At 40.5% G+C, this 14,706-nt stretch overlaps 1 protein-coding gene across 1 annotated transcript in view; it reads left to right on the top strand.

The window, feature by feature from the left end:
* PTPRR (protein tyrosine phosphatase receptor type R) overlaps positions 1-14,706 on the top strand; it is a gene marked incomplete at its 5' end in the record, with an annotated part of 140,143 nt that overhangs the window by 102,413 nt on the left and 23,024 nt on the right. The window contains 3 exons of the mRNA XM_072879256.1: positions 761-947; positions 7,565-7,649; positions 14,538-14,617. Coding sequence (XP_072735357.1) covers positions 761-947; positions 7,565-7,649; positions 14,538-14,617 — 352 coding nt within the window. The remainder of the gene's footprint in view (positions 1-760; positions 948-7,564; positions 7,650-14,537; positions 14,618-14,706) is intronic.

Here is a 14,706-nt window from a genome sequence, read left to right as displayed (position 1 = left end):
CACGCAGAAGTGTGCTTTATTTGTATTTTCACAGCTCAAAGGTGTTGTTGAATCCAGCTTTATTTTCCTGTAGAAGTGTGAAATGTTGATGAATTTGATTGTCCTGCAAGAGATGTTTGGCATTTCTGAATAACCCCTCTTAAGCGTGTGACCATTCCTCCTCCTGGGATGCAGCTCATCTATTGTGGTTTATTGCCTCTCCCTTCTCTCTTACCTAACATGAGACATTGTCCACTGTCTTGGTAGTCATGATGTTTGTACTGCCTTTCCGCTTATTTCTGCTGATTTTATAACTTTTTCCCTTCCATGCTGTATATTTAATTTTAGTAGGTTCTTAAACATATAGCTGACATACGGTATATTTATTTCCAGAAATAAATATAGAAATATATCCCCTTTTTTTTCTGTGAAACATTTCTTCCTTGCTAAGATATCACTTTTGCATTTGACATCCATAAAGATTAAGTAGCATATAGGGAGCAGTTTCTACTTTCAAGGATAATCCAAATAGTTGCTCCCTAGCACACTGTTCTTGCAGCATCAGTTGTTAGATTCAAGAGGTAGGATGATATGTAAAATCTTGGTTTTCTGGCCACCCAGTGCTTCCAGTGAAACCAGTCTTGCAGTCGTTGCACACCCAAACCTCCCAGTGACTACACAAAAAGTCAAGGGGCATAAATAACTCAGGATCAGCTGCATGAATATGGGATTTACAGTAACACAGATCTGATATAGCTGTTTTAATTATTTTCTAACACAGACGAGGCTCCAATGTCTCACTGACTTTGGATATGAGCAGTCTGGGAAGTGTTGAACCTTTTGTCACTGTGCCGACCCCACGAGAAAAAGTAGCAATGGAATACCTACAGTCGGCCGGCCGCGTCCTGACACGGCAGCAGCTTCGAGACGCAGTTGCATGTTCTCATTTACTTCAAACAGAATTCATGGTGAGTTTAACAACAAGCTTTAAATGAGGATTTTTGACATAATTGGCACAACAGAAACTGTGGGGAAAAAATAATTGGGCAACACTTTAATATCAAGGTACAAATCATTTCCGAAGGGCAAATTAGATAGTTTCAAGGTGGTGTTTTATGTTTATGTGCTAAAGACAGATAAGTCAGTCAGTTATATACATAGATAACACAGATTCCTCTCAGTTTGAAGTCCCATTCATAGATGGGATAAATGTCGTATTAGAGCTACAGTACAAACAGCCAGGACTGTAACACTGTGACAGCTTCAAAGAGATCACGAAGGCTGTGATGACAGAAAACACAGTAATAATTGGACATTTTGTTTATTCCCATGTAAACATCACGTATCTTTGTAATTTGAAGACTAAATTTTTAGTCACTATAAATGACTTTTTTGGAGCAGACAGTGACACCCACCATCAGTCAGTCCAAAATATCTTTAACAAGCACTCCATACAGCAAGCCTAATATACTCAAGACCAGAAAACCTGAAGTCTCCTACAAGTTTATTTAATATTAACAAGGGTAAGAATCTAAAATGAAGACAGTGGCCAGGTAGAAACAAATCAGAGCAGAAAAACTCAGGGAAAACACATTATTAAACATTACTTTAAGAAGACCTGAAAAAGACTGGTATTGCAAAACAGCCAGATGAAAGAGGTTATCAGAAATAAGGAGATACTCTTTACAAGCGAAATAGAACAGAGCATAAACTGAAGCCAGTCTAATGTGAAAGCTGAATAAGGCAGGCCAAAAAAGGCTTTGAATTAAACAAAAAATCATAACTTCATTTTAAAATAGCTCAAATGCACAAAGCTTACCAAAGAGTAGAAGGATCAATAGAGGATCAAAAGGGTAGAAAAGGGATTTGGAGAAGGTGAAGCAATAGGAAAGAAGTGACTGCATGATTTGCATCTGTGTTGACCACAGAAGAACTTAGGGAATTTCCTACCTCTGTGGCAGGAGTAGATTCAAACAGGTCGCTGGAGGATCTGTCTGATACTGAAACATTAATGGAAGACATTCTAGAACAAATCAATAAAAAGAATAAAAGCTACTCACTTGAATAAGCTGGTATTCACCCAGGAATCCTAAAGGAGTTCATATATGCAATTACTGATGTATTAACTGGGCAGGTGTAACCTAGCACTTGGACCCCAGCAGCTGAGGAATCAGAGGGCCAGAGGTAACAGGAGTTTTTCAAAAGGGCTCCAGAAGAGATCCAGAGAACTGCAGGCCTAGAAATCTGATGTCTAAATCAGAGAAATTCAAGGAATTATAATAAAGAAAGAAGCCAATAGATACATGAACACATGCAATACAGTGGGGAATAATCAACACAGTGTAGCACTGGAAGGATTGGTTGCTTCTCAGAGTAAAAGGAGGTCACCAGTGGAGTCCCAGAGGCATCTGTTCTGGAGCTGATACTGACCAAGATGCTCTTAAGTCATCTGGAAAAGGGAGTAAATAGTAAGGTGGCAAAGTTTGATGGTGACACGGAATTACCAAGGGTAGTAAAATTAAAAATAGACTTCAAAGTCATTACAGAAGGATTTTATGAGGGTGATGAGGCAGAGGAAATTCAGGGTTGATAAATAAAATGTTATGCATTCGGGAGAAAATAGTTTTGTATACTTTGATGGGTTCTGAAATACAAAGCTAAGAATCTTGGGAAAAGAACTAGAGAATAATATAGAAAACATCTTTATGATATTGGAAAAATCTATACTGTATTCACAACTGCATGCTGCTCTGATCTCTCCACCTCGCACATACAGAAGTATGGCAAACATAATCACAGACTAGAGCAGCTTCTGTATCAGGAGACACTAAATAGACAAGGACTCTTCTGCCTAGAAAAGAGGCTGTGAGAGGCTCTAACAGAAGCCTATAAAATCATGATAGCAAGGAGAAGGTGAATATGGAGTGATTATTCATGGTTTATCAGGTGACCAGTGCAATACAAAGAAAAGCTTGTCCCGTTCTAGTTGCCTCAGATGCCTTGCTACCAATTACAATCAGAGGATGCCAGAGAGGAGGAACCTAACATAACCAACTACCCAACCCAACCTTAGCCTAACTTTTTTAGCTTTTACAACTCATTAGCAAACTAAACTAAACAAGCAAAGCTTTTAAAGACTAGTTTAATAGCTCAAATTTAATAAACAGAGCCACACAGAAATGTCTATCCTAACAAGGCATGTAAGAGCAGAAGACCTATACAACCCCTTGAGCATACTACAGGTCTAACAAAGACATACAAACAATTCAGTTCTTGTTAAACATGCCAGAGCACGTGATCCCTTGGGTTTCATTTTGTTTTCCATTTGTGCATGTAAGTCAATAGAATAGATGATGAGTGCCACCTACTCTAAAATTAGTTTTTCATTATGAATAATTGCATCCTAGAAGCAGTCCTTTTATTCACCTTTAAAAAGCCAGGGTTTACAGTAAAAGTCATTTGCTTAAGAAAAATAAATCCCTCAGTTGTTTTACCAAAAATTGGTCAGAAAGTGTACGTGGAAAAAATTATAAGCATCCAACATACTTTTATCACCAGTTGTGCCATCAGTTCTCTGCCATTCTGCTGCTTAGGCAGGAAAGCTAGAAGAAATAACTTCATCATGCTTAAACCCCCCATGTCAGGAGACAGTTTGTACAGACAACTTGGCACCTCCATAGAATCCTATTTACCCGAATCCTCTCACACAGCATCTGTGCATGGCTTTGGGGCAATAGAGACTCACATTTTATTTGTCCCTCAGGGGTGCACAACATGACTTTGGCCATTCAGTGTTTCCACAGAATTTTATTGAAAAGATCATGACTTGTCTATTCCATTTTAAAACCATTTTTTAAAATGTGTTTTAGGATGAAGCTGTTGAACAGTATCTGTTTAATATCTTCCTTGCTGCAGATAATAGCTTTAGTAGGAACTTGAGGCATGCAAAGAACGCAATATATAACCCTCACTCGTTCTGCTCATTCAGCTTGTTTTAACTAGCTAAAGAAATACAATAAGACAGTCATCTTGAGTCTAAAATTATTAGTTCCTATGAAAACCTTACAAGTGTGCAAAAAGTGGAGAAATGTTCAAAGTTTTCAATGGAAAACTGAAACATGAGCAGTTTCAGGTTATTTTTAGTTCTTTAATTAAATTTTTTTTTAATTAACAATTTAGGGGGCATTAGCTTCATTTTTTAATTGTAAAAACTGGTAAATTACTATCAAAATATTTTTTCATAATACTTATTAAGAAAAAAGAGCCATTTTCCTTCTTGTTTTTTAATGCTAACAAAACGTTTGGCTACTTTTACATGGGAGAATATACCTGATTTGCAAGGAGGAAGAAACATAAATTGCCCAACATACACTTCTTTAGTAGCCTGAGCTGCTACTATTCAAAAGCCAGAATGTCTGAAGTTGGTGACAGAACAGAAAAATTCATTATTCCTGAAATACTGGAATGTCAGAAAATACAGTCCTGCAAGGGAAGGTGCCAGATTGTTAAATCTATAAAATTTGCTTCTCATAAAAATGGAGGGATGGGTACAATGAACATTTGCTTGAATTTTTGTAAATTTACCACATTTTCTTCAATGCTTTCAGAGACCCAAACCATATCTCTTTCAGCATATGAACAGTTGCAGCATTTAAAGGCTAATGTGAGCCGGAATAGCTGTTATTAGAAGAGTATTGCCAGAGAGGTGAAGGAGCCCACGAACAAAGGCATATATGCATATGCATGTGTAATTGCATGCATGCAACTGAGCACATGAATGTGTGTAGCTTATACATTATTTGTAAATATTTATATATAATATGTATATATGTTTAATAAAATTTATATACATTGTCTATATAGCTACAAACTTTGTATGCTAATGTGCACATTCATGCCATTTGCAATCTGCTGGGCTTATTTTCCCCCATGTTAGCAGGAACATTATCCCCATAATATCCTAAATTTTTTTCTGGAATCATCTCTTGCATTTCACAGCCAGCTTCAGAGTAAGTGACTCGTCTGTGGCTGTGATCCACAGTGTACTGTCAGATTTCTGCCTGTGCCCTTGGCCCCACAAGTACTTAATACTGGGAGGAGCCCACTGACTAGAAAGTGTTTACAGGATGTAAGTGATTAATTGACCTTGCTGGCCCAGAGAAATGCGTTTCTGTTTTCAAGTCGGTGGCATTTCTCCATCTGTCAGTAACTTGTCAACTGATGAACTATTTTAAAATTTCAGCAGGCATTGAGAGGGAGACAGCCAGGTGGCTGGTAGAGCCCCACTGACCACTGTCTCTTGTTTTGCAGGCAGAGGACTCTTCCTCAGACATCTTTTTCCAGTCTCTGTAGATGAGAGACATAGGTCACATTAAACAAAGGCTTAACGTATTGCTCTCTCTCAGTTGGTATATAGTTGAGCAGGGAAACCTTTCAGAAGCCACGTGCCGGTGGTGTTTATACTAAGCCAGAACTGAACCAGGGAAGCTCTAGGTCAGCCAGTAGCCCAGTGTAAGGTGCATACAGCCCATACCAGAGCCAGTTAGGACAATTCGGAGCCCAAGGGCCGAGGAGAAGAGTCTCACAGAGGTCACCACCGGGAAGGGGTAGAAGTCAGAGGTGGGTATGAGGGGGGTGTGGGAGCTCATTTTGTAGTTCCAGGGAGGTGGAAGGGGCATCAGAAGCAGGACAAACATGAGATGGTTTGACCTGAAGGAATGGGATGAGGTTTATGTGGGAGTGGAGCCTTACAAGTGAGAACATCCTGCCCTTAGCACAGGCACCATATGGATGACAGTACAGGGAGATGAAAAAGGATTGGGTGAAGTACCTGCAAGGAAGGTGTATCTTAGCAGCAACACTTTGGCTGGTCTGAAATGAGAGGCAGCAAGTCATTCTTTTGAGGAGTCAGCTGAAGAGCAAGGAAGAGATTGAGGAAGAAACTGAGTGAAGGAGGGAGGAAGAATAAAGAAGGCCCACTAAACACATGGGCATCAAGTAGAGAAGGTAGAGAAATAAAAACCAACACAGAAGTTGCAGCCTCATGTAGTAAGATGTTCAGAAGCCAAGTTGGGAAGCAGAAAAGAATCAAAGCAATTCATATTGACCCATCTAAATTTTACTTAACTTTGCCTTCTCTTCAACGAGAAAAGAGGATAGCTTCCCCTGCTTGGTGAACCCATGTAAAGATCTGCTGTTGGATGCATCCTTGGCAAGCTGTTAGGGGTCTTGTCCCTCTTCCTCTCACAAAAGCCTGTAGCAGCCAGTCATGCTGAGCAGGACCACAGCGTGGGTCCGAAGGGCAGTCGCCATGCATCTCATCTGTGCCAAAGCCCTGGGCAGGCCTGTGCCTGTGGAGTTAGAAACGGGATGATTTTCGAGGAAAATCCTCAAGTAAATTTTCCAGTGGTGCAAGTCAAGGGAACTTCGCACTCAAGAGGGCAGGAACATACCTTTTGTGCCTCCTCATGTTCCTATGTGTGTGTAAAAGGCAGTTATTTAATATGCTGCTGTCTCTTTGGATAAATGTCCCAGGCTACCAATGAAGTTTTCAAGCCTCTAGTAATGACTGTGCTTTTAAGTAGAAGTATTAATTTACTGAAGATCAAATTCCAGCTTACCCTAAGATAATTTAAATAGTCATGGCCAAAAAAATTCAGTGAAAAATGAAGAACTGAGTCACCTGAAGCATTTTTTAAATGTGATTTTGCCAGATTGTTTTGATTGGTAAAACATGCCCCACAATCAGGAAAAAAAACCTTACATGTTTCAAATGGTTGTTTTTATTCAATTGTAAGAACACTAACAATATCTCAGGACCTCAAAATCAAAATTATTCTTCTTCCCCCTTAGACCAAGTGAAACATTTTGTTCAATGAAAAATTGGAAGATTTTTACTTTTGATGCTGACAAACAATTTGAAAAACAGTAATTTTAAGTTGTTCAGGAGTTTATCATTTGTATATTTTTGGAACTTCAAGCAAACTGTCACATTAGTTACTTGCACATCTACGTATTTAAAGAAGACAACGTGGGTCAGTCACTAAAAGATCAAAATGAGAATCAAGAGAAATAATAGCTTCAGTTTTTTATTACACTTTTGAAGCACTGAATGCAAAGGCACTTCATTCTAGTAGTTTCTATAAAAAGCAAGTAAGGTCTTTGACTGACATTGCTAAGGGCTTTGCACAAAATTGAAAAAAAAAATGTTTGCCATATATTAATATTTAATTATTTTGAAAGTTCCTTTGCCAATTATGTAAAATGTTGTGCTTTTCTGCTACAGTACTGCACTTTTCAACTCCACTTTTCTAGAGTTATTGTGTATTTTAACCTCTCTCCTAATCCTGTAAAAACTTTGCTTTTAATAATTCATCAGAAGTGTTCCTTGGAAGTCACCCCTTCAATATGCAACTCCTTGTGTTTATTAAAGGAAGGGTGTTGACAGACTTGAGGTGGGAACCACTTTTTTTCTTAATAACTTTGATGTCAAAAGACATTTGTGTAACAGCAGATGGCCTTCTGGTGATAATTTCCTGCATGGCTCCTTTGGAAACACCAATCTGATTTAATTTATTTTTTATAGGAAATACCAATGAATTTTGTGGATCCCAAAGAAATTGACATCCCGAGTCATGGAACTAAAAACCGCTATAAAACAATTTTGCCAAGTAAGTGAGTTAGCCCATGGTTTCCTACTATGACATTCAGTTCTGCTTTGAGAACATATTGCTGTGACAATCTAGCTGTCTTTATCTTTGGTCGTTGTGTACCTGTTCACAAACATATTTATAGTCTATGTAGAAAGACAACAAAAGTCCAGTGCTGTAGGACTGGCAAATGAAGAACTCTCACTGGATGCCTTAGTAGGTACATACTTTGGTGGCATCCCGACCACATACTGAAATGCAGCCTGGGTGCATGCTGGTTTTCTCCCGGGGACGCGTCAGGCAGATGGGTAGAGGGAGGTCTGCTGTGCCTCGCAGTAGCTCCCCTGATCTGGAGGATGAGAGGACCAAGACTGTTGCCTCCATCACAGCCCACGCTGTCTTGCAGTCACTGAATTCCCTCTGGTTGGGTCAAGCTACTTGGGATCCTGTCCAATGTTAAGTGGCCCAGACTAAAAAAAGCAAGTGCATCCTATCCTTTCTTATAGTGGACTTCCATCTTTATAAGTCCTCCGGTGTTTTTCTTCTCCATGCGCCCCATGGCTTTATGGAAATCTGTTTACATTAGTAAGAAAACCACTCTCACACAGTGCTGCCTCATCGTTGCTGTAAACTTGTTACTGCTTTGCTATAATGCTTCTGTATTTTCATCGGCCCAAATTATTTATTTCTGATGAAGTAACAATTGCTTTGTTATAATTAGAGGTGATTGAAAACTTTTCAGTGGAATAGTTTTCCTTCAAAATACATGTTTCTCTGAAATGCAGCTATTTTCATAACATTTGTTGAGGGATAATGAGATATTCCATTTCTCCTTTATTAATCATTTTGGTTTGTGTTCAGTTTCAAAATAGGTTGCCGCAGTTTTAACATCGCACTAAATATAGACGTGAATAGTTGTGTTTTTATAACGTTTTGACATTACCAAAGTGAAAAAGTTCAGTGATTCAAAATGTTGGGGGGCACTCCCACAGAAAAATGTAAACACATCCCTTTGCTTAGGTTTGGAATGAAGAATACTTTTAAAATGACAGCATATCCTATCAACTAGAAATTTGTTTTCTAATCATCTCTATAATGTCCTTGTAGGCCTATGTTATATATTAGTCATGCAAATTCACACACTTTAAGTGATGAGATTTCTCCCAGCAAGCCTGAAAGCACTGTAATTTCTTCACATCATACAAAGGCCTTGCAGTCAAATTAATGAAAACTGATGGCCTTCAGCCGCTACATCAGTCTCAGAAATGTGATACGTAGCTGGGAAAGAAACTCGTTGTGTGGAGTCCTTGCTTCCCTTCAGCCCCCAGTAAAATTCCCATTGACTTCAAGGTTAGTTCATCTATTGCAACCAATAGCTGTGTGCGGCTGAGTGCAATGGAGGAATGTCGAAGGGAATTAGGTAAAGAAAGTAACTGAATGCAAGTTATATACCAAGCAACCAGAAAATTCAGCGTCCCTTAGAGTCTGGCCCAGTGTCAACAGGATGTACACAGAGGATGAAATCCTGACCCCTTTGACGACAGCAGGAGTTTTGCCATCAGCTGCAGTGGAGCCAGGATATCGCCAAGCCTCCCTCCGCCTGACGGGCAGGATTTTTGGAAGGAGTTCTCCCTTCCCGTAGCATCTCAGGTCCGAGCTGCCCCAGCCACCGTCAAGTTCTCCTTCAGCAACGCCTTGCAAATGCGATGAGTCCTATTTCACTGCAGCATGTGTTTTGAATCGGGACACGACAGCTGGGCTGTGGTTGATGCTGATGAGCTTTGAGAACCAGCATGCCTTTGTGTTCTCACCTCCAGTTAGCCGGGACGTGCCGCTAACTCCATGGCACATTTTCAGTCCGAGCACGCTGCCGATGTGCACCACAGCTACTCACTGACAGGCACTTTGTAGCCATCCTTGACAGAAATCAAAAGGTCTGTTGTGTGTTAGCACCAGGCTGTTTCAAAGAAGATATTTTGAGGATTGAAGCACATGCTCATAATAAATACTCACACACCCCGCACCCAGTCCAAGAGGGTTTGGAAACGATTTGCGTGATTAAATAGAACAGCCTTCCTGGTTTCCTGCTCCGATGATATCAACCCGCTGCTTCGTATGCCCGCGTCAGCTTTTCCATTCCCAGTGCTGGGTGCGTCTCCTGAATCGGGGCACCTGTGGTGACAAGTGACGTTTGAGCTGATGGATTATCTCCTAAAAATGCCCAGTCCTGCCAGCTCCACCCTCTGCGCTGTGGAGGATGTTCTCGTTTTCTAAGAGATAATTCTGTGACAGGGTGCATGAGGGCAGGTTCATGTTAATAGTTACTACCCAGACAGACACTCATGTGAAATAAAATTTATGCTTAATGAAAATTACTCTATATGGAAAACTATAAAGTGCAGGAAATGTTACATTTCTATGAAAGATGTCTCAGTTGCAGTATAACATAGCCGACGCTCTTGTGCAAACACTAGGATGCCTCTTTAAATTTTCTAAGTGTTATTTGCTTTATAATAATATGCTAAGACAACTAACGAGGGGACAGTGTGAGATCAGAGGCAAGTGGCTAAACAGTTGCTTAAAATCCCTGTTTCTCCATCCTTCCTCCTGACTGCGCCCCCACCCGCTGGCCCTGTTAAACCCTGCTCCGTATCTTCAGCTGCATTCCCTCTGCCATCCACCTATGGCATTTCTCACTCCCTCTGAGCAGGTTCCCAGTCCTGCACACACATTTCCCAGTCTCTCACCACAGTCACGTCCTTGGGGCAGAACACCAGCCCCGCTGCTCCCTCCTCATCCTCTTACTCCACATCTTCACCTTTGCCTGCTTGTCTCCTGCAGCCCCCGCTACAGGTCCCCGCAGCAGGACCTCAGCTTCGAAGCCCTGTATCTTTTCCCCTTCCTGCCTCACTTTTCCACCTCAAACCAGAAGCAGAATTCCCATGGTGCTTCAGAGCATGCGTGGGCTCTTGCTTACAAAGGAGCAAGTGGCTTAACGCACTATTCTGTGGGTATCTTTGTGTGTGCAACACATCCAAGGTACCTGGATGTCACTCCTTACCCCTCTCTGAAGAGTACCCTCAGGGCAAAAGCCTACATGAAAACACTTGCAGCAGAACAGCAGATTCACAGTAACATGAAGGTAGAAAGCACTTGGCGGGTCAGACCCACAAATCCACGAGCTCTTGCTTGAAGTGCTTATGCTAAAACTGGCTCTGGCACTCCAGCTAAAGACAAGGGGAAATTTAAATCTAAATCGTATGAACCAAGCACTTTATTATGCAAGCTTATAGACAGATGCTGGAAAACCGTTCTCTTGGTGTTGAGAATTTTCAAGGTCCCTTGCACTACAGTCCTGACTACAAATGGTCATGTTTGCTCCAGTCCTGCTCCCTAATGAAGGCAATAGGATCACCAGCAGGCTTTCAAAGACTAAAGAAAAAAATCACATTTACAAAGCAGAAGGAGAAAAACTGTTTAATCTTAGCAGAATTCAACATGGGTTCATCAAAGCATTTTTGTATATCCATGTGAGTCGACAAAATGTGTCCTAGTTGTGGTCACCAATATCATAACATCTATAATATTTGTAAATAGCCAGTATTATAATAATTGATCTATGTTAGACTGCATAGTTAAAAATGTAAATGGATATTAGACAGACCTTATTTTCAGTAGATAAGAAAGATTCCCTTTGCATGAATGAAACTTTGTTTTGTAATGCTGAAGCTTGTTTTAAAATGCAGAAGTACTAACCGTGATAAATCTGTTAAGTTTTCCATTGAGAAATCCTGGATTATATTGGAAGTGCCAGGAAATGATTCAGATGAGATTAAAAAATGATGCATAGTTTGCAGGTGTTTTATACATGAGGTGTTTTGAGGCAGTTGTATTATTTACAAGTCTAATAGCCTATTCCCCACCTGGCAGAGAGTGGGAATGCAGCCTGGTATGATTCTTCCACGTTCTGTGTTACAATGTTTACTAAATAACACCAGTATCCGTAATTCATTTATAGACTGCAAGCAAAACCAGGCAAAGTAGAGGTGGATGAATTTCAAAATGTTTCAATATCTGAAAGATTTGTGATCTTTTGGGCTGCAAGTGTGAGAGCAGTCTGCCTCACAAAATTTTCGTCTTTCTTTCCTGCTCGCAAAACAGAAATACGTTAAGGACAGCCGTTCTCACAGTATTTCAGGCCTACTGTTGGTAAGGCAACTAGGACTGGACTAGGAGTAACAAATGACCTATCTTGGAAATGCTACAAATGCGAACATACCCATGCCCTAAAGAATTCAGACCATAGTAGCACTCAAAATGGAGGAAGAAAAAACAACCACAGCACATCATACCCTTCGTACAACAAATACAGCCTTTGGAATGGGACAAAACCCTGGGTCTTCATGGCAAAGTGGTGTTCATGGAGTGGACGAACCTCCAGTATCCATGGCAGTGGGGGAGGCTGTCCAGCAGTACCACCATATAGCCCAGCTTGTTCCCTGCACTGGGCAGTCTCATGGGGGCAAGCTACAGCCCCTTTAACACCCTCCTATTCCTCCAGCCTGGTAAATTCAGGCCAATATTAATTTGTTAAAGATGGAGTTAGAGGAAGCTGCTTCTACTCTAATGGGAGAGCTGTTCCAGACTTCCTAGATACATGGAAGAAAACAGCAGTAATTTTGCCTCAGTCAAAATTGTAGGAGACATTTTTTATTAGTAATTATAAGTGCTTAACAGCTCTGCTGCATTTCAAGATGCTTTACAAACATTGATGAATTCAGCCTTGCAGCCACCATCTGCGTCTTTCTGCTGTAGCTTCAGACTCTCAGACTTTGCCATCCTTGAGGAAAAGATTATTACCTCCAAGGTATTTGTCATTCAGGAGGAAGCTAATTACTTCCATTTGTGTCTGATGATTGCTTAGTGGCTCTGGATCTTTAGCGGCGCTCAGGTTTTCCTCATTTCAGAGCTGAGTTTACAGCACTTACCTATTTCATAACTGATCAGGACTGTTAATTTATAAAAGATTCCCTTTCGGAAGCAGTGCTTGTTTTGTCGATTGGAGTTGGAAGGAGGTCTCAGAAACTGTGAAACTGATTTAGCTGTTCCTTAGTAACAGAGGGATTTGTCTCAAGACATGGCAATTAAACTGGATGTTGAGTCTGCTTGGAAGAGGTTCTTTAAGGTAGGGGTCAAGCTACACCAGAATCAGAGGCATTGTGTGAGCTAGAGGAAGCGGGTGTTTTTTCAAGGCCACGTAGCCTGAGGCATTTGTGGAAACGGCTAATAATCACTCTGTGCTGAAAAGGAATGAGAGGTTTCCTGTCCTCATGTTGTTAAGGGGAAAAAAAAGCTCTAAGTGAACAAGTTGGGAAAGCTAGTACAAAGAGATTTGAACTCAAGCTAACTAGGGTTCATGTTGTGCTGTTAACGCAGAGGACAAGACTTCCATGCACAGACTTTGAACTAGAAGTCATGCATTCATTTGCATATTTGAAGAAACATACTTTACTTTCAAAACACCAGCCTGGGCCCTGCAAAGGCTCCACTCCTGTCCAAGACGCTCCTGTGACCTCCAATGGGAAAAGTACATAAAGTATGTTTGGGATCATCCCTCCTCTTCCTTTGATTTGCAAAGGTTTTATCTTGCTCTTAGGAACAGGATGAAAAGTCACAAAAGAAATCCAAAAGCAACTCTGAAAATACTAGGTTCTGCTATAGCATATATACATCAATTATATATTTTTTGTGTAAGCAGCAGGGCCACGTAATAAATAGTGTTTTCTTACCACTCTCCAGTTCAGCATCCACATATGTGTCTTTGAACACATTGCCTAGATTGTTCTCAGCAAAGCAGCTATGCAGAGGCAATTTCCAAACCAATAGGTGTCTGTACACTGTCAAAAAGCTGCTGGTTCTAATTAATTATTTAAGCAAATTTCCAGAAGAAAAGATTTTTTTCAGTACAGAAATATTTCCATATCATTTTGTTAACAGTAGAATATTTTTTCAGAAAAGGTGTGAAGAAAATCGAAGTGTGCCCCTAGACAGCCACAACATAGGCACCTCACTCCCCTTCTCCGTATCCCTTTCTGTTATGCTGTGTAATTGAGAATTTACTGGCTTTAACTCCAAAAGGGTAATACATGGGGGATCCCATCATCACAAATGAGCAAGCAAAAACCTTTGCAGGAGGGATTTAGTAACCCCCAGCTCTATGCTCAACAGAACTGGCCCCCACTCCATTCTAGATTATCCAAGACAGTGAAGGAAAGAAGAGCGTGAAGGAAAATGCTCCTGTATTTTGGCATTGTGTCTCCAGTCTAGTACATGTGAATGGTCACAAAGTGTGTCCGATGAGAACACAGGACTGAAGGGAAGGATATGGATTACCTAGTCCAGCCCCTTACAGTGAACTTAAATTGGTATAAAAGCACATAGCTGATTTCATCCCAGGCAGAAGGGAGCTTTTCTTAATTTAAATCCAACTGTAGTCATTGGAACAGTACAGCTTCAGGCAAAGTATCAAAGCTCAATCCAAAGGACTTGGTGTAATTATCTAGCATAGTACAATGATATGACACAGGTTTCAGAGACAATCTAGGCAGTCAGCTTAATACTCAACACAGGCAGGCTAGACCTTGCTGAACATTGCCTGGACCTGATAGTGTTGCTTCAATGCTCACAGCTTGCTGAGAGACTTCTAAATGGCCCAGCATTGTGCAGTATAGGTGTACCTTAGTTACAGGTGATGATCCTTCACAGAGGGAAGAATTTGGTGCATGATGCTTTAGTGCTTGACAACCCCGAATAACAGTAGATTATTTTCTTCAACAAGTCTTTGATTCTCTATAGAAATCTTCTAATTATGGGTTTTCTTTTCAATTTCCATCTTCCTTGTGCTCTTAGATCCTCTAAGCAGAGTGTATTTGAAACCAAAAAATCCATCTGACTCCTTGAGTACCTACATAAATGCTAACTACATTAGGGTAAGTAAATGTACACTCTTCATGTGCTTTTGAGACAATACTTGATTTTCCACGTGAATGACTGATTTTGCCAAGGTGCCACTCATTTT

This window comes from Ciconia boyciana, chromosome 1, assembly GCF_034638445.1.
Source record: "Ciconia boyciana chromosome 1, ASM3463844v1, whole genome shotgun sequence".
In the NCBI taxonomy this organism is placed as follows: Eukaryota; Metazoa; Chordata; class Aves; order Ciconiiformes; family Ciconiidae; genus Ciconia; species Ciconia boyciana.
Note: the sequence above shows the minus strand (reverse complement) of the source record. Positions and strands in the feature narration are given on the sequence as shown.